Here is a 20,504-nt window from a genome sequence, read left to right as displayed (position 1 = left end):
GAAAGTCTTTTCTAATATTTAACCTTGATCTGACTACAATTTAACCTTCCTATTCACCAGAGAGAGAACAGACTCTTTAGACTTTCTACCTGTCAGTGAACTACCGGGGAACAGCTTCTCAGTAGAGCCTTTATCCAGCATTTGTTTACTTCAGCCCAACCTTTCTGTCTCTCTAATGTCACACCCCCTAAGCTGGATGTCCACCGGAACTGGGTAACCGCGCGTTGCACACCTGCAAGGAGCATGTACAGCTCTCCCATCTTAGGCTGGAAGTTGATGGCCGCACTGAGGAAGTGGAAAGCAGATGCGTACTGCTGCATCGTCAGGTGGACTAAGCCCAGATTGTACAAAATCTTCCAGTCAAAGGGAGCCAAGTAGTTTGCCCTCTTCAGGCAACTGATAGCCTTCAAAAAAGGAATAAATGTGCTGTAACACTGCCCACCCAGAGCAGACCTCCTGTCTCTGCCACAAGAAGAATCTTGCTCTTGCATGAAGTTAGCTACAGACGGAAAAAATAAAGGAACCCAGATGCTTACGGCTACATATTTCTTCTTCCCAAAGAAGCACATCCCAATGTTGTTCCACAGCGGAGGGCTTTCAGGCACGGTGCTGGCGACCACCCTGTATTTGGAGAGGGCAACATCAAAATCTCCATGGGCCTGCATCATGCTGCCAGCTGCCAAAGTAGCCTTTGAGAGAAGACAAGAGTGACCAACTAAGGAACTGTGCTTTTCCAAATACAGCAAGAAGACAACAGGACAAATTGAATAAACTAAAGCTATCTCAAGAGCAACCAGCTTTTTCAGGGGGTTTCTTCTAGAGGCTGCCAAAACCAACAGTGGGGAGCAGATGGGGACTCAAGATAATCTCCCAGCACAAAGCAGAAGACATGGTAAAGAAGGGACTCGAGTCTGCTTCTTCCTGCACTATCTTGATCACAACTGTCTCAGAAATACTGCCACATGACAAGCACTTAGGGTATGTTCTGGGGTGTCAGTAGTATCTCCTAGGAGAGGAGATTTCTAGTCTAAATCTCTGAGAAGCTCTATGCACTAATAGACTCTTTTTACCAACAAGCACAGATAGAAACAGTTCTGGTGCAAGTTTAGTGGAAAGTAACACATACTCAAGCAAGACACATGCAGCAAAGCTAGCCTAGTTTGCACTGACTGGTTGATACTGAAAATTAATGGAAATATGCATGGGGAAAAAAACCAAGTGATTGCAACGCACTGTAATTAAACCACACTAGTTAAGTCCTTTATAATATTTCACAGTGACAAATAAAATTTGTAAGTGTAAAGGTGTTTTCACAACATTTGGCTCGCACTCATGTATCATTTGTCAACCTCACATTTCTGTACTCCACATCTTTAACATTGTACAGGAGGAAAAAAAAGAGACAGAGAGAAATGAAGCAACATGCCTAAAAAGGGAAGCAGTTTCACAATCAGGAATGAAACCTAGATGCCAAGCTTGGCTTTCCAGACTAGAGCCAAGGAAAAGTCACATTTGTATACAACAACAGCTGGAACCACAGACAGGGTTATTAGCAGATGGGAGAATAATATCATACAATATCATTTGTATCTGTGCTCTGTGCCTAGGAGTCATAGGGACCCAGGCACAGCTCATGGGATTTTTGAAACAATATCTACAAGACTTTCCTTCCAAAGTAAATTCCACCTGGTTTTGGTGCAACTTCAGATTATAAACCGAAGGGAAAATTTAACATCCCATGTTCTGCCTCCTCCACTTTCCCTACCTCCACACACATCCAGTTCATTACCCAGGGAAAGGTCCCAGAAATGTATACTGAAGAAAGCTTTCTGGGCATGATCCTTTACAGCCTCTTCAGGCTAAGACCCTGGATATAGATGGCAAAGCTCTGATACTGGAATTAGCTTTAAGATGTGTCTTATCATCATTCAGCTCCTCGTGATACCTTGTAGTTGCCTGGGTCATAAGTAAGTGCGTTTCCAAGGTGTTCAAAAGCCTTCTGGTAATCCCCAAGCTAGGAAAAGAAGTAAATAAGCATCAGAAATTCAGGAATAAGGAAGGTTAAGAAGGAGAACACATGCTTTTGGGGCACTAGAATTTCTAGTTCAGTTAAAACAAATATTCAGAAAAGCAAATTTTACAGTGCTCCCATTACACACACATGTTCTTGTTTGATAATTTACAAAACAGAGTCTAAAAATTAATTTTGCTGGGCCGGATTCACTGTTCTGACCAAAACAAAGGTTTCCATATAGTTTGTGCTCTGATTTTTCCATACAGGAGTGAGCTCTGGGTTGATAGTCCTCTGCTCCTTCCTCTCTTCTAGAAGAGAGGCTACAGATTGCGGCTTTGCACACCCTTGATTCCCTGACCACAACTTCCTTACTCCCCAGGGCACTCTTTCCACATCAGAAAGTCTTCTCTTGTCTTCTAATTGACTGCAAGTGTTAGTGGACATGACTCTGTCCATACATATGCACATGACTGCTTAGAATCACTTAAATCCTACTGTTTTCAATTGAGTTATGCCAGAACTGTACCAGTCCAAACAGAGTAAAAATCTGGATACTGGTGTCCTTTTTTGGTCACAAAAATTGACAATAAGCCCATCCATCCCTCCAGCAATTATACCGATGCATCAGAGTCCAGCACCTTCTGCAATTAATAGCAAGTGGGAAAGCTGTAGATGCATCTTTTAAACTCCTGAAGGTGAGTATGTATCCAGAGCCATGATTAACTGAACAAATGAACCACATCACAGAGACCTAGGGGCTAAATTCACAGAGCAAATGTTATACTCACACTACTTCTATCTTACAGATCCCCCTTCCCATATCATATTCCCTTCTAAATCCATACATAGCCACTTAAGACATCCAAGGCTCCTATTAATTTTCCCTATCTCTAGAGCAAGGCAATTTTTTTCAAGACCTACATTTTATACTTGAGCATCTAAAGGATTAGGGAAATGCTTAAAGATCTTTCCAAATCAGCACTTGGTGCAAGTTTTCTAGCCCATCAATCTCTTTGGGCACTACTGTCTGTTCTTCTTTGCTTGTTCACTCTCTGGGAAGCTTACTTTTGGAAAAATCAGACAGTGCTTCCCATACATTTTACAGACCCAAGTGATAAGGTGCCTTTGTTATTTAAATCAAGTCAGATTTTCTTCTATGGTGCATTAACACTAACAATTTCATGGCTGCTTTTGTAGGAGAATAACTTGCTAGACCCCTGCTCCAGAAACAAGGTAATGAGTAGTCACGTTTTGTTACACTTGGAGGACTTCTAACAGAATTAGGGCAGTTGCCAAACAGAATTCCTGCTCTGGCTCAGGTCCAGGGAATCAACTTGCTTTTAGCACCAAAAGGAAAAAAAAAAGATACAGAAAAGCAAACTCTGTCCTGTTAAATGCAGAAATGTGTGCAAGTCATGGAAAGGTGGATAGAAATTGACGCTACAAAAAAATAAACTTGGTCATTTTGAAAATAATTAGGTTCACATAATGGCTAACAGTCTTTAGTACCTGCAAGTAAAGTAACCCCAGTGTTGTAAGGAGGTCTGTGTTTTCTGGAGAAAACCTGTAATACAAAAGCCAGAGAGCTGTGTTGCTTCTTAGCCCTTCTAGAACAATGTATAAACAGAACACAGGATTCTGAAGCTACATTATACTAGTATCACTTCAGGAAATTAACTGCTATTATTAAACACAAATACTAGATCAACCATCATCACGGACACTTCCTTTGAACAATATTACACCTAAGCTTTCAAGATGTCTTCTAGATATAAATGGGAAGTCAACACAGCTCTGAAATAGATCTGGATGCATAATAAGATAATGTGGTTTTGTTAAGCTTCAAAGCGAGTCTGCATCAGTGACCTGGAAATACAAAATGGGATTTTCCATCATCTCCCATAAACCACCCTGTAAATCCATTCCAAGCCTCTCGGGCCATGTAGGACAGGCAATCCTCAGCATTTCTGATGTATCCTACACACACTCATCATAAGACTTTTAATTCACCCTATAAAAAGATTACAAAACCTGGTTTCGCAGACCAGCTGTGAGCTGCTCACCACAGCTTTGTGCTGCACTGCAGCCCACAGGCCAGAGTGCTCAGACAGTATCCCTGGCCATACACACCGCTCCATTCAGCACAGACAAGCTTGAAAAAATATGTCCCAAGGTCTTTCAATCACTGTATGCAACTCCCAGTCCCTCACTGCTAGTACGAGCTTCACACAGCAATATTGTGAATCCTTCTAAAAGCATCTCCATTTCCAGTAGCTTTTGAAGACATAAATAGGATGAAAACAACAACAAAAAAGAAAAAAGGAAAGGGACACACTGTTTGTGGTCTCACTCAACAGAAGTAAGTTTTCAATTCCTTGCTATCAAGATTTAAGAAATCTAATACGCACACTCACATTGGCATTAAACCTCAACCACAACAAAACTGCTTGTGCCTGACGGTATATAAACACAGAGCAATGGCAGACTACCCTGCAGCTGGTAACAGCAGGCAAAATGTAACAGGCAGATGAGAACAACAACAAAAAAAACAGGAGTGAGGAAGAAGGGAGGGCAGGGGAGCACCAAGGTAACATACATAAACCTGGTAAAATGCTTAGCAAGGATTATTTACGTAATAAACATTCTAGATTAGTCCAAATGTCTACCCAACCCAATATACTGTTAGACAGCAGCCAAAAGCAGACGTGTAAGGAAACAGTATGTGGAAAAAGCCAGTACAAAATGTAGATCCTCCAGCGGCTTCTGACATGCTCCTGCTTTTCTTTACTGTTTGTCTCCATTACAAAACTACATTTTAAAAGCATTGGTAAATCAGATGCTCAGGAATGCCCTGAAAGATGATAAATCGGTTCTGAGAAACAGTGATGGGGTGGGAGAAACTCACTGTGCACCAATCCATCTCCATCTCTAGTCTGCCTACTCACACGCTTTCACACACAAATCACTCCAAGTGAAAACAGTGTGTGAAACCCAGCAACTCATTTTTGACAGACCATCAGGGTTAGAGAGACACCCGGGGTTAGATCTTTTCGTTAGATAAACCTTTGGGATTTATGAAGTCAGTTTTGGATTGGTTTGCTCCCAGGCATCTCTGTCCATTTGTTTTTCCACTTTTTTTTTGGCAGACCTTCAAACAGCTACCTTCTTTCCTGACACATTGTCAGCAGGAGGAGGACTACAGCTGAGAGCAGAGACAGCTGAAGAGCTTGAAAGTGCCAGCTTTGCACAGAGACACTATAATTACCATTAGCTTTTTAATCATGTCCTCAATTCAGATCTGGGACACCAATCAAATTTCTCCTGGCACAGGATGGGACATGGGCAGGGAGAAAAAGGATATATTCTTACTCTACAGCTTTCTTATAGACTTCAATGGCTTCATCCGTCTCCCCCTTCAATAGGTGAATTTTCCCCAGCATCATGTAAGTCAGATCGTGTCTGTTGAGCTCCAAGGCATTGTTTAGCTGGTCTTGTGCCTAAACACACAACCACAGAAAATTAAAAAAAAAAAAAAAAAAAAAGTGATTACAGAGACCTCAGTGAAGCAATAGCCCAAAAGCAATCCCCAGCAGCTAGCGAAAAGGAACAGCTAACACCCCCTGCGCTGGGAGAACCCTGCTAGCAAAACCCAGCCCAGCTAACTGTTGAAACAAGTTCTGCATCAGGAGCCATGTACTTTTAGGGACAGAAAAAGGCAGCATGCTGTGCTTCAAACCAAGCCAAGAGGCAACGACCTCCCAAGGAGGAGAGCAGCATGGGCCTGTTTCTGTATTTTAGTTGATTTGGTTTGAGGGAAGCTCCAGATTTGTTAGGTTAACAGGTACACTGCAGTTTATTCTTCACTAAAATGCTTATTCCAGCAATGAGAATGGATTGACAAGTAAACAAGAGGAGTGAATCAGCTCTCATCAGGCACACACCAATCCCCTCCAACAAGAGACACTTTGAAGCATGTGTTCCTTTTACCTCCTCAGGCCTAGCCAGCAGGACAGCAAAGTACACTTGCTGTCTCTGAAAACATGATATATTAGAAAAAGAATTGCTGACACGGTAATTCTGCAACATGGGATATTTGTTACCAGCAACTACTGAAGAGACAGTCATCCCTGAAGGCTTCATTGTATTTTAGATGTCCTCACCGAAGTATTGCTGCCCAGCATGACCAGTACCTCTCAGACAAGGAAGGTGTGAGTGCCGACAACAAAATTCCAAGTATGACCCTATACTCCAGAGCTTCCCGCTTTACAGCAATGCCTCAAACAAAGAACGCAGCAGGGGTTTGCTGCCAGGGCCACAGTTCGGTACCAGAAAGAGCAGCATGGAGCAGTGGGCCAAATCGGGAACAAAGGGTTTCTAAATGCTGATTTTTCCCTTACAAAGTAATCCCACAGGATCAGAGACAGCTCAGTGCTCACCACAAGCACCTTGAGGGGTGTTAAGTGAGAAGCTGGGAATGGTGTCCTCAGACCTGGAAACAAAACTCCGTTTCAAGCTTCCAATAACTTCTTTATTAGCTACAAAGCTAATAAAGTTAGTGCTGCCCACACTACTATGCTCTTTTGTGGCTTTTCCCCCAGGCTTGGTGCAAAAGGAGCTTCAGACACAGGAACAATTCCTTTCCACCAAGGGAAAAGGGTGCCTGCTGCACCTCCAGCAACCCCATAATTCTTCTCTCTGAATCCTGCCAGACCCAAGGGGCACGCAGTTTCCTTCACAAACTTTCTGCACGAGGTGCAGCAGTTCGAGCTGTATGCTGGGGCAGTGGTCTGGGTCTTTACCATCATACTGCTCTTTCTTCAAGAAGATGAAACTGGCATGCTTTACGGATTGCTACTCCTCACAAAACAAGCAGTCTTTACGGTCTGGGCTTTAAAAGGCTCAGTAACAGCTCAACAAGCAGCTCTTGTTGGAGCACAGTTGGTTTGAGGCAGCTCTTTGAGGTTGCTCAAACATTCCCTCTCAAACCAGAAACACTCCGAAAAATCCTAGTTCAGAAAAAGCCTCCTGACCTGCAACAAGGCTAACTTCCATTTCACTCTTATCCAACTTGCAGCTGACTCAAAGTAATTCAACATGCAAATGAAAACAGAGACAGCTCACAAAGTTTTGCTTCCACAAACAAATGCTGAAGAAAAAAACTTCCTTGATACCTATCACTGCAAATGATCAACTTCAAACTACCAAAGAAAGTGAAACTTCTGGGAGTGCTGCTTCCTCTTTGTCAGGTAGATAAGAAGAGCATTTGCATTACCTTGTTGAAGTGTTTCAGGTACATGTAGCACACACCCAGGTTGTGTCTGATCTCCTGTATGAAAAAAAAAGCAAACCACAAACAAAACCAAATCAGCATGAGGTATGAAATACATACTACGTAATCTGCCAGTGATAACAGTCATCACAGACCCAGATGGGGAGACCTCTGTGCCTGCCCACACCCTTCTGGCTTTGTAGATCAAGTAAACCTTTAAATTCAAGTTACTTCCTACAGAGCTTAAATGTGATTGTACACAAAAGACTACAGGCCACCGAGACAAAAAACACAGAAATGACAATGGTCTCTTCAGAGAACCAGGAGCAAAGACCAGTTTCTTCACTGAGACGTGACTCAGTTCCCAGGGAGATCTCTGACGCTAGATAAGCTGCCCTTATGGGTGGCTCTCAATCCACCTGTACAGTCATTAGAATATGAACAATGCTGCACCCAGCTGGACAAAGTTTGAAGATGTGCCTGATTTCCCATAACAGAAGTTGAGTACCAGAAGGGCTGATAACCCTCTGGCATCTTAAACAATTTTGCAAGAGAGCAGGAAGATCACCTAGGGATCCTAAACACTCTGGTGACACTGTAAGGAACAATCCTGCCTCTAATCCATCACCAATAGTTTAAGAGACAGGCTACTTGTCACCTTCCCCACCCTGACACATCCTGGAGAGCCAAAAAGCAAGGTCCACTAGTTCCTCATTTCTATTCTAGTAAGCATTTCACTACTTCATCAGTTTAGGCAGCCTTGACCTTTAAAAGGAAACTCTTATTTCCCCATTAACCCTCTTAGAATGATATTCTTCTCCACACAGTCTCTCCAACTGTGTAGAACAGTAATGAATCAGTAACTTCTGGTTACTTGCAGAATGAGACAGCACAAGGAAAGAGGACAGGCTAGCTCTAGTTCCAGCGCTGAGCCAGGTATGGGAAACAACTAATCAAAATATCCACTGAAGCCTGCCTGCTGTGGTTATAAATAAGGCTATAGGCATGCCAAGCACATACTGCAAGTAACTTGGTTAGCTAAAGGAATGCAGACTTGAAAGAAGACCCACAATACAAAAGGTTTCTGAATTGTCTGGCACAGGATAAGTTGAATAATACCAAACATATCCTTGTATCAAGCTAAATCAGCGAGTGCCTGATGTCTTAGGGAATGAGATCACATGCAGAAAGCCTGTCTTAGAAATACCACTTCCGTAGGCCGAAGTCACCTGCAGAAGGCTGCCCACAACTATCTGCAAGCTAAGTCCTCTCTCTTCTCACCCACTGTCATACATTTCCATTGCAATGCTTTTCCTTCACTTTTTGTCTTCCTATATAGAAGAGCCAATGTAAATATCACTCCTGTAGCTATTAGCCCACGTTTTGCCAAAACAGGTAATACCTGGTAGGTAGCAAGTAACCCTCTCACCTAGTTTGAGGGTAGTGTATCTCAGTGGTGTTTTGCATTACAGAAAGTTTCCCAATTACTCCAGAAACTTTTAACAATAACTGAGGGTTTCCAAATGGGGAGCTGCTTCCCATACTTTCCTTAATGTGTGTATATGTGTGTGTGTGTGTGTGTGTATGTACGGCTGTGTTACTACTGACACTTTGCAAAGCTCAAACACGTTGCTCAGTTCTCTATGCCCCAAGACAAGGTGTGGGATTTTGCTGGCAGAAATGATGCCTTGCTCCTGCAATCCAAACCAAACGCTGCAGAGGCTCATCTGTGCTTGGGAGCCTGTGCTAAAAGACAATGTCTCTCAGCCCTGCAGCTCCTCGTCTGCTCAGACTGCAGGCAGCATGAGCTCACCTCTGCTTGGAACAAGTCTGCAGCTGTCTTCATAAAACTGTAGAAATATCTGCATTCTACAATAATCTGCATTCAATGAAACACTTACCCAGTCCTTTTCATCGAGTTTAGCTGCTTCGTTGTACACTTCAATGGCTGCCTTGTGCTTCCCCAAAAGAAACCTACGAAAGCATTTGAATTACTATTTTTTCTTGCTCTGAAACCCTGCTGTGCAACCACTAACACCTTTGCCAGTGAGAAATGATGCTATTTGCTAGTTCTCCAGAGACCTGCGTGAGAAGCCCTGAGAAGTTTACAATCTCAGCAATATTACAATTTGAGCACTGCTCCCTTTCAGGGCCAAGGTCATCAATCCTGCGAGATGCTGAGGCTCTCTCTGACATTACTGGAGACGCAAGGAGTGAATTCACAGGCTCTGCAGTCTGCCTTTGTCTCAAAGGAAAAAGACAGGTGATCTAACGGGACATTCAGAGACAGAAAGGTGTCTGTAGGGCAAATTTACACAGCTCAGGTCAGCAGCCTTAGCTCTGGACCTAGAAATCAGTGTGTTACCTCTTGCTTAAAGCACAAAGAAAAAGAAAATACAATAGCAGCCAGGCAGATAACACAGATTTTGCTTTTCAGGGTAGCCCACACTTCTGGAAGCCAATTCTAATGTTGATAAGAAGGAAGCATGTTTGGAATTAAGCAGCCTGGGATTTCACTTGATGTCTGGGAGAAAAACAAAACATGGAAGGTCCTGGGTGGCACATCAAAAAGAAACAATAAAACACCACTCACAGAGATCGTGCCACCTGCTTGAGGTTGTCAACGCTCCGAGGGTTCAGAATGGAACATGTCTGAAAAAGTTCAAGAGATTCTTGAATTTTCCCCTCCAAGCGAAATATCAAAGCTGTAAGACAACATATACGAGGCAAATTAGTCCATTTCTGCAGGAAAAATGTGCCCCTCTGACAGTAGGGAAAGAAGAGGGAGTACAGATATCTTATAACAACACTCGTTTGGTCTTTCCCCCTCCTGCAGCAACCTCGGGCAGAAGTTGTGTCTGAGGACAGAATGACAACACATGTAAAGGACTCGTGCATGCCTGGAAAAATTTCTGGGTTTCAGAATAAAGGCAGCTCTAAACCCTAGCCAACTGCTCATTAAGATGCAGTCTGGATTTCTCCCCCTCCTAGCTTCTACAAGCTGCAGTATGCCCTTGGCCAACAAATCTCAGCTGTGCCTCACCACAGAGCTTTGAATTGCAATGCCAAGTGTTGAGGCACGTTTTTTAGGGGACAGAGGGCAGGAAGAGGAATACCATCCTTAAAGCAAACAGACAACGATCACCTGAGGCAGGTAGCTCTAAAAGAAAACATGCATCTGTAATACAGTCAAACACACAACCCAAGCACACAGCAACACACCAACAGTCCATAGCCCAAGGAGGAATCGATGACAAACTCATCGATATGGAGAACACAGAAAATCTAATATGCCCATCTTATGTGAAAGCCCCAAACGTCAAGCAAGCAGAAAAAAAAAAGCCGAATATTTTTTACATATGTGTTTTATGTTTCCATCACCTGTTCCCCTTATTGTTCACTATATCTCAAATCAGAAGTAACTTGCTTTAGGAAAATTAAAACTTTCTGCCACACACCTTGAACATAGACTGCATATTCGCACAGCCCTTGAGACTCCTGGAGCTGCTCTTTGATGACAGCCTGGAATGACAAAGTGCAGCAAGTACAGATCAAACACAGTCTCCCTCACTGAAAAGCCCATTAGCTGGTTCACCATTACCCCATTACTAAACTGCAGCATGGCAGCTTTCAGAAGACTATAAACCCTTCAAATACTTCAATAAAGGCAATCTTTATGAAAGAAAATTTATTTCTGACTGACCAAACACCTTCTGCAACCTTGACTTGGAGAATTTTTCATATGTGTTACACATAGCTGTGCTGTATCTGTGTTATTGCAAAATGCCCTAAAATAACTTTAACTTAAACATCATGCAACGTGTTGATGGACACAGTTCTTCCTCATGTGATGGCAACAGTGTTGTCACACAGGACATGAGAACTACAAATTCATTTAATGAGAATTTGTGCTTGGAAAAGTAAGTATTAATACAGAATTTGTAGCTAGTTGCTGCAATATACTATATTAAAATGCTATTGTAAACGTCCATCATTTTAACAAAGCTAGTAACAGGGATTTGGTTTCAGTTACAGAAACCACAACCTTATGTGTAACAAAGGGACTGGGCTGCGGCTGGGACAGCTACAAAAGTGCAAGCTGGTCACTGTGTGTGAAGAGCATTGTGCCAGGAATACTGTAGCCCTTTTAGTATTTCTCTGTTCATGCCTATTACCAAAGATAATTAGATATTACCTGGGGAAAGTGCCACAAGGAATCTCTGAAAGCATCCTCTGCTGATAAGGGTATCTACTCTAGGCCATTTGTGAAGAAATAAATTGAATTGGAGCAACTGCAGCTGAGTCAATGAAAGCCAAATGAACAAATGAGAAGCATATGGGAAAAGGAAGGGGGAAAAAACCTGATGAAAATGTAAATTCTTGCTGCCTGCATTCATGTAGCTGATACTTTGGGGCACGGGTACAGTTCAGCTATATTCCACAGTCACACATGACCTGAAATTACACAGCTGGTCAAAGAGTGACCTTGGGGAGGATGAGCACTCTGGCTACAAACCAAGAGCATCATTTCTGCTCTGAGACTCCTCTTGCTCAGAATTGGAAGAGACAAAGGAGGGAAAGGAAAATTTCTGGGCTGGCAATAACCTGGTGCTCATCTGGCACTCCTGCCAAGTGTATAAACAGTATCAGCATCCCCTGCCTCCGAGATGTATGTAAGTGAAGGACCTGAAAACAAGGAGGAAAACTGAATCTCAAATACAGCACATAGAAGGAAAGCAGAGTGAAGGCAAGGAGAATTATTGTTGAGAATCCTCACTCCCCCAAAAAAAAAATAAAGAGAGGAAAGAAAAAGAAGAATAAATCTAGGCTGCTCTTCCCCTCATCTGTTATCTCCTAATATATCTATATTATAGTCTTTACCAAGTACATTATTATAGGACATTCAACTTGAACATAACCAAGCATCTCCTGAATACAGATATTTTATATTGCTCCATCTACATAAAACCAGTTTCTCAGAGCAAGAGAGGGCAATAGAGAGCTATCTTTTAGAGAGATCTGATTAATTCTATAAACCCTAAAAAATCCCATAGCAAAAGGCCTTGAGCTGAGAAATATGACCTGTAATCCCAGCTTTTCCTCCCAAGTTTATTTAACTCGCTGACATACTGGAGACCAACCAGCATGAGATTTTAAAAGCATCTGGTAATTTGAAATATTCCTTCCCTTCCTCACACAAAACAGAAGCAGAAGATTTCTCTTGTGAAAAATGGTAGGGGGCAGGGCTGGAATCGATGCTGCAACTAGAAAACAGTTTGTTTTGCATGCGAAGAGTGAGAGCTGAGTGATGATCACTACCTAGCAGGGCCTGTCCCTCCTCTCCCCCCACTCCTCTCTGCCTGTGTGATTGCAGGGGATGCTTCAGCCGCAGGCTCTGGGGGATGTTTGCCTTGCATCTTGCTGGGTAGAAGGAGAGCTGAATCACACAGCCAGCATTATTAATCTCTCGCTGTAACGAGCAGCAGAATTTCTCAAAAGCTTGGCGACACCAAAATAGACACAGGTGTGGCACTGTAAGGGTTAAAAACAATTTAATGCCTTCACTTCGGGGAGCTAACATTGGTAAACAGCTTTTTCTTGGCCTTTTACCTACATGAAAAATATGGGAGCTTTTAAAATTGCATTAGAGAGGAAGCATTTCAAAGCACTAAGTGGGAAAGAGGGTCTAGCAAGATTCAGACCAAAATTAATAGCATCACAGGTCACTTGTTTCTTAGCTGAGTCCTAAAAGAAAATTAATGGACTTTAGCAGATGCCCAAACTATACTGAAATCAAGGAGTTAACAGCAATTTAAGCCATCGGGGATACTGTCAATACCTCTTTTGATTTTGAAGGTATTAGCCGCAAATAGCATGTTTGGGAATGTCTGTGCTTATCATGCATAAGGGCAAGCACCCAGGGCACCCAGGGTAGATCCATGAGCCCACCAGCGGGCAGCTCAGCCCACCTAAGAGCTGGATCGCCTTTTGGACGCGCCTACCACTCCTCAGCAACTGAGGAAGCATCCTGGCATGCTGAGGTTCCTATCTTCTTTGGGACAAATCCAGGCCTCTGAGCACACAGCCATCACATCTGGGTGAAAGAATGGAAGATCATTCAACCTGCTATGGTCTGCTGCCAAACTCTTCCAACTTCACTGCAAAAACCCTTCTCCGTGAGCTCTGAGGAAAGGCTTTGCTGCCTTTTACTTTGACAGCTACTGCAAAGCTGGCCTGCCAAGCAAGAGAGTATTAGCTGTCTTCTCTTGACTTTTTTCCCCATATTTTGCTTGCTTCCATGACTGATGAAGATGTGGAGCAGTCAATATTGCCATTATATCATGCACTTGGTTATTTTCTCTGTTTTCCTGAGCCGTACATCTTTTCTGCACTCTGTGATTCTACACCACATCACCGAAACAGTAAATGTATGCCATCAGAGATCAGAAAAATGTAGTCAGATCAACAGAAAAGGGAAACAATTTTCTATTTAGATCGCTAGTCCAACTTTTGTTTGTATCTACTTAAACCAAGATCTGAGAGGAAATCACTCTGCTGATGATACAACCCTGCGGCTCTGTTAATTAACTGCTAAATGAATTTCCTCCAGCCTGCCACTTCCCTAAGCATCCCCAGGATTTCTCCAGCAGAGAAAGACAAGTCCTGACCAACCCTGGTGTTTCAAATCTTCTTTGCACATGACAGAAACAGAAAGGCAACTCTTACTCCCCTCCTCCCACCCACTGGCACCTCATCTTCAATAGCTCGTGTTCAGTTTATCAGAAAACACAGTGTTTAATTATAGATTTGCCATTTCCTTAGTATACTTACTGTTACAATCCGAAACAAACAACCACTTCCAAGCTACCCACCAAACCCAGGAGAAATTAAAGGGTGCAATATATCATGTGGAAAATGAAATAATTTTGATCAAAGGTAACCAAGATGATTTTTTTTAGACTGGTAGTAATGTTTTACTGAGTTGAAGTGTTTTTTCATAGCATCTCTGTAGTACCATTGAGAGACAGGCACTATGGAACTGCGTTATTATCAGTTTGGAAGAGCCTATCCATCACTTGGAACAAGAGAGGTTTGCACTTCTTTCCATTTTTCCATTCCCAAAGACATACTGAGCTCACAGATTGCTCCAGAGAATTGTACATATGGATCCTGAAGGTAGCCAAGGATTTAAGAACATTAAAGTTATTTTACTTCTATTTTCTATTGATCCCCTTATTCCGAAAGAAGGTGGTTTGAAAACTGGGATGAAACCATCATTTCGTAACGTCCATAAAATACTTCCCAGTGCAAAGTCCCAAAATCAGCTCTTACCTTACATTCATCATAGTCTCTGCGAACATACAGCAGGTAGATCAGCCAGTTTTTCCTCTCTATGATGGGTAACTCTGGTGCTGTAAATTTAAAATATTAACAGAACAAAGAAATCAGATGGATCAGCAGAGAACCTGGGCTCAGCACAAGAGCACAATGCAACTAATTCAAGAACTGCAATTGCATCAGGTGGTGCAATTAATCACTTGCCTTGAAGCCTGAAGTGTGGACATAAAAGCAGTGTCCGGTTTTATTTTAGTTCTCAAACTGATGGATAAAATGCATTGTTCAAGGCAGACACTAAATAAGACCTCTTAGCAGAAAACTACCACCTCAAAAGACTTGAGGCATCAACTTATTCTCGTGCAGTTACTGGAGCAAACAGCTCCAAACACCAACTACGTGCGTATTTTAATTAAATACTAATGCTGCCTTTGTGGAATTGGTTCTTCCAAATGTGCAAGAAGCAGCTTGGAGGAAATGAGTTGGATTCACATTTAAGAACTAGGGCAGAAGAATCAAAGGTCTTTAAAATAAACTTCTGGGAGTGAATGAGAAGGAAATGGGTGATACACACAAAAGGAGATTTTGGAGATGTTGCAGGTCTGAAGGTGCAAATAATTTAAAGAGGTCAAGCTTAGTTCTTTGAAACTGTGAAGGAACTATGAAACATCACAGGTCTGAGACACTGTGAAGCTACTGGCAGAAAATCATATTTGATGCAGTGGAGGAGAAAGACTTGTGCTCCAGCATTTCAATCGTAAGGAGCTTGCAGCAGTAATTATGGCAAATCACGAATGGATGTTGCTTAGTGATATTCATGTTGGGTTTAAAAGTTTAACACACTGCTGTGCATTTCATTAAGGCTTGAAATGTATTGCTTGTTACTCATTTCTACAGTTCAGATGCGGGTAGCTGAGAGGTAACCATAGCAACTGGCAAAAAAAGCTGTATGTTTGCAAGTCAATATTATGACAGAAATGCAGAAGCAAAGCAAGGCGAGGACTGTCGCAGCAGCCGGGGCAGTAGTGAGGGTGATACAGCACCAGGCCACCTTCTCCCAGCCCCGTGGAGCACGGCTCCGAGCCACACCGCCAACAGAGATGCAGGCTCAGCTTCCAGCAACCCAGAGCAGAAGGTACTCGAAGTGGTCTGCAGTCCCCTCCGCCAGCTGGCGGCCCGGGTCACGGTCAGACCTAAGAAAGAAGAAACTCTGCAGCTGGAAGGACTGATTCAGGCCAGGAGAGGTTATCGGTGTGAAGCGTTATTTTCTTTTAGAAACACTGTGCTTTAATCATGCGAGGACTGCACCTGCGGCTAGTAGCAAACACATCTCACCACCATATCAGCCTCTCCCTCACAATTCACACCAAGACCAGTATCACTGAGAGCATTTAAAAACAACCAGAATTTCTTCAGCTATTGAAGTTAGGAAAAAATTTTGTAAAGCCGTTCTGGTTTTATTGTTGTTTGTTTTCCTGAAATTCCAGAATATCCAGTCAGATTTATACTAGACATGAGATTTAAGCATGCACACCAGCAATTTAAGGTCAAATACCTTACAAAGAAGGTTCACCTACCCTAAAAGCAAATAGAAAAAAATCACAGTCCAAACAAAAAAGTAATCCAAACTAAGTTTACAGAAATGCACAGATCAGGGATCCAAATGGTCTCAAATTCTGCTCTGCTGTGTAATAACCGGATCTTTGTAAGAAAGGCATCTCAATATGTGTGTTCCCAGATCAGATTAATTGATTTCTGATGACTTTATGTATTTTCCATTCATCCTTCTTACAGTGAAACCATGAAGGAAAGAGTTAAGAGGCTGCCTGAATAGCTACAAATTGTTTGAAAAAAACACTTTTTCACAAACAGTATGGAGGGCTGCTGTTCTGAAGCCCATTGAGGGCTTACCTGATTCATGAACAGATTTGTAATGACTTCCTTGTGTAAGTTATTATGGGTGCCAGAGTTTGACAGAACTTTCTTTTCTAAGAAATACAGCACTGGGGGATGCCAGAAATGCACTGCAGAAAGCAGCTGGACTCACATGCTCTTCCTGCACAGTGTCTCCTGGTGCCACTATCCATACAAAATACCAAGCCAGACACCTCTGATACACCTGGGCACTTTTGTCAGTATGCATTTAAGAGCACACATTGCAAACTCTGTTGAACAATAAAGATTTCAGTTGCAGTCAAAACTAAAGTGTACTCTGCCATTTTGTGCCTACTAATACAGCTTAAAATTACATCCTGCATCATTATACACAATAAAAACCATCTTAAATAGGGATTAATCAAAAGACCCTCCAGACGTACCCCACCTGATATCCAACCATCTGTAGTGCACGCCTTAGTGGGTGGTTAAAAAGAAACAGACAGCACTATTAAATGTTAACATATACAAAAAAGCTAGCTGGCTGGGGTGTTTTGCCAGCTGAGATGGGAAAGACTATATTAAGTTAGACTCTACACAAATGTTTTGGGCTAAACTAAGAGGCCAGTACATCAGCAAACGGATGGAAGATCAGTTGTTTAATTCCTGAAGACAAGAGCTTTTTCATACTTTTAAGACCAGAGGGACATTATACTCCACTCCCACACTACAGAAACGCCTGCTGAGAACAGGGTTGGGAGGGAAAAAATGCTGAACATCAGAGTGAGTGCTGAGAAGAGTATCAAGTTGCAAAAGAAAAAGGTAAAATAGACACCACCTGCCTTCTGGGTCCAAGACTGTAAAAACCCAGAGGATTACCTAAAAGAGCCAGGCTAGAGAGAAAACAGAGAAATCAAAAACACACCGTGAGACACAGAAATGAATGGGATTCAGATCTGCAGAAATAAAACAGTTTTGCTTCCCCCAGTGATACACTAAGCTAAGGATAACTATGTGGAATTGGGAAAACACATGGAGCTTTTATGCTCCTAAAACTCATTTGGAAATACCAACAAATGTGACTGAAGGGACATTAGTCTCCTTTTTTCTTTTCTTCTTCCCAAAGACAAGCATGTTGAAAAAAGGTAAAGAATTCTGATGTCTTTCAAAAAAGATGCCTAGATTAATTCATAGATACAAGTGAATCTTACATCTGAATACAAAAGAAACACAAAGTTTCACAGAAGAAAGTCAATGCATTCCCTGAGTCTATTCCAGAAAGTAAATGTGAACAGTTTGACCCCTTCTCTGAAGAAATCAAACATTAACACCATGAACTGAACTGGGTGTGGATCCCCCAGGGGACTGAGAAGAGAGGAAGGACATAGAAATTGTGAGAAAATTAATAAATTTGACACAGGAACAGGTCTGATCCCTAAAAAGGGCTGTGGGAAGTAAAGGATTATTGCCAGGCTCTATATTCAAATGCAGAAAACAGTAATGCTAATTATTTATATACCTCTGCAGACCCACAACCATCTTAATCTGCATTTCTGTTTTTCCATGAAAGCAGTGATACACCTACTTCTGGTGCATTTATCTCCCTGAGGTTTGACCCCCCCACCCTGCTGATAAGGGCTGTTCTGATGAAAAGGGTCACTGCATTTTTCTGAAGAAAAGGGAAATATAAATCCACAGCTATTTGGGACTCTAGCTCCAGAGAAAGGGCACAAAACATTCTGGGCCTTTCTGAAAGGATGTGAGTCAATCATTGCTGGTCCTAATATCCAAAGTAATACTTAAAAAAATCGCCACACAGAGCTGATGTGTGTCACCCAGCTCTTGCTGCATCAGCCTGAACAGTGATGTATGGCTGGATTCAGCCACAGGGGCTGCTACGAGGGGCAAAAGAACAGAAAGCAGCACTGGCAGCACGCCTCAGTCTTCTCAAGTACAAGAATGATTGGGAACAGTGGAGGCTCCATATGGCATATAATGGTTTGCAATCTCACACTAATTAGAGCTGGGAACACATACTGCCGCAACTGGTCTCTCAGAAGGTTTCTGCATAAGGAAAGGCCACTGAATTCGGCCTCGCCGGGGGGAGCTGGGCACATCCATCAAGTTCCTCAAGCTGTCTACATTGCTACTTTCTGCCTTCTTCAATATATGGACCTTCAGAAGTTTCTCATATGTAACTGCTGCAGATCATATGAAGACATGCTTTTCTTTGTCACCTTTCACAGAGCCCTCGCAAATAATCTGGGCCCTGCAGGGATGCTAGGAGTACAGGTTAGAAAACAGTACTTTATACCATTCTAGCAGAGAAAAAAAATACAAAAAATCAATCTGCTCAAGGGCCAATCCAAGAAAACACAATTATCCAGAAACTTGGTATCTACAGAGAAAAGAGTTAATAACTTGCATAATTATCTTTTGGCCTCTCTTTTCTGTGATTACAAAAGTCTACTCTCATTAAGCAACTGTGACAGGGAGCTAGGCACCAAATATATGATTAAATACCTCATCCAAGAGACATGCCAGTTTCTTTGAAGTGTCTTTTGATTGAATTGAAAAGGGAATCCTTCTGATTCCCCACTTTCTTGGTGGCCAGTGATTGATTGCACAACCCACTTCCAGCAATGTGATTTTTCTTTCTGACAATGCTCCTTTAAGGAAGCCACTGGAGCGGAAACCTCAACAGAATCAGAGTAAAATCATCAGGTTTGCATCTGTACTGCACTATCATCACTCTTCACTTTATTCAGCCTCTTAAAGATTTTCTCAAAGGACTGAAAAAAAAAAAATAGAGCTATTCCCTTTTCTGTAAACCTCCCTAGGAAATTATTTTGTACCTGCATCTTCATATTATGTAATTATAGCTTAGATATAAACTATCAAACAGTGGGTTTTACATTTAATAAAAGGGTTTTGAAAATGCTGCAAAGAGAGAGGAGGGGAAAAAAGCCCCAGAAGGCTCCTATCAGATTTCACAGGGGGAAATGATTGCTAAAGCACCAGCCGTATTCTTCAAGAAATTGCCAGGTGCAAAGAGACCACTTTTGTTGTGGGCACAGCCAAAGTAAAGTGGATTTCAACATAACTGCACAACTGTAGCCATCATGCAGCCTTTCACCTTGTTTTCTTCAGCATGCAAACTGTCAGCTGCCTGGAAAACTCTAGCACCTTTCCTGTGAAAAGCACAGATCTGCTATGGCTCTCTGAGAAGGAGCTCAAGAACACATTTTAGTCTCATCAGAAAACAACAACCAAACAACCAACCAAACCAAACCAAACCAAACCAAACAAAAAAAAACCAGAACAAAACCCCCTCCAACAGATCAGAACGCAGCCCTTCATCCACTCTGGCTTATAAGAAAGAGTCTGAGTCCCAGTTCACTCCCCATCCCTCCAGCTTTGCAACCCAACCTGCAGCAAACTGAGGAAGAGCAGCAAGAAGAGCCTGAAAGAAAAGCAGAGAAGCAAAAGACTCAAGAAAACACAAAGAACAATCTGTTATCAGACCAAAATCCATAATACTCTAAACCACATATAACATACAGCACAGGGAGAGGACAGAAAATGTTCAGAAAAGTAATTAAATGAAAGTACATTTAATTTATTTCATTCTGCAGTAGCCTCACAAGCCATAGTCTGGATCCACTGTGGTGGGTACCACGTACATGACTAAGATTATCTAAAAGGCCTAATTTGGATCCTGACTCAACTGTCCATCTCCAAATTCTAATTTAAAATCGCATGTTGTAAAACAGCATTCAAGCACATGGGTATTTTCAAAATTAACAAACACAGAGGCAAGGACTCAAGTCTCTGTCATACCATTTTGCTATTAAGAGAGCTGCACCAAAGAAGAATTGGTGAAGTGCACACTGCTCTGAAGAAATCAAAGCAGGAAGCTTTGCTGCGGCGAAGCCACAAGGGAGCAAGGTTATCATCTCCCATCATCAGGCAAGGCTTGCTCTAACGCACAGAAGCAGAATTGATCTTTTC

At 42.2% G+C, this 20,504-nt stretch overlaps 1 protein-coding gene across 20 annotated transcripts in view; it reads right to left on the bottom strand.

Annotated features, from left to right (window-relative positions):
- BBS4 (Bardet-Biedl syndrome 4) overlaps positions 1–20,504 on the bottom strand; it is a 43,598-nt gene that overhangs the window by 9,585 nt on the left and 13,509 nt on the right. For 9 of the 20 annotated variants that reach the window (XM_040601107.1, XM_040601109.1, XM_040601106.1 and 6 more), the window contains exons 3-13: positions 15,662–15,811; positions 14,616–14,695; positions 10,742–10,805; positions 9,877–9,988; positions 9,185–9,257; positions 7,287–7,340; positions 5,384–5,511; positions 3,524–3,578; positions 1,946–2,014; positions 537–689; positions 233–404 (exon numbers count right to left, since the gene is read on the bottom strand). In XM_040601107.1, coding sequence (XP_040457041.1) covers positions 233–404; positions 537–689; positions 1,946–2,014; positions 3,524–3,578; positions 5,384–5,511; positions 7,287–7,340; positions 9,185–9,257; positions 9,877–9,988; positions 10,742–10,805; positions 14,616–14,695; positions 15,662–15,811 — 1,110 coding nt within the window. The remainder of the gene's footprint in view (positions 1–232; positions 405–536; positions 690–1,945; positions 2,015–3,523; positions 3,579–5,383; positions 5,512–7,286; positions 7,341–9,184; positions 9,258–9,876; positions 9,989–10,741; positions 10,806–14,615; positions 14,696–15,661; positions 15,812–20,504) is intronic. The other 11 variants (XM_040601113.1, XM_040601115.1, XM_040601112.1 and 8 more) reach the window with 3 other exon arrangements.

Source organism: Falco naumanni, chromosome 7 (genome assembly GCF_017639655.2).
Source record: "Falco naumanni isolate bFalNau1 chromosome 7, bFalNau1.pat, whole genome shotgun sequence".
Classification (NCBI taxonomy): Eukaryota; Metazoa; Chordata; class Aves; order Falconiformes; family Falconidae; genus Falco; species Falco naumanni.
Note: the sequence above shows the minus strand (reverse complement) of the source record. Positions and strands in the feature narration are given on the sequence as shown.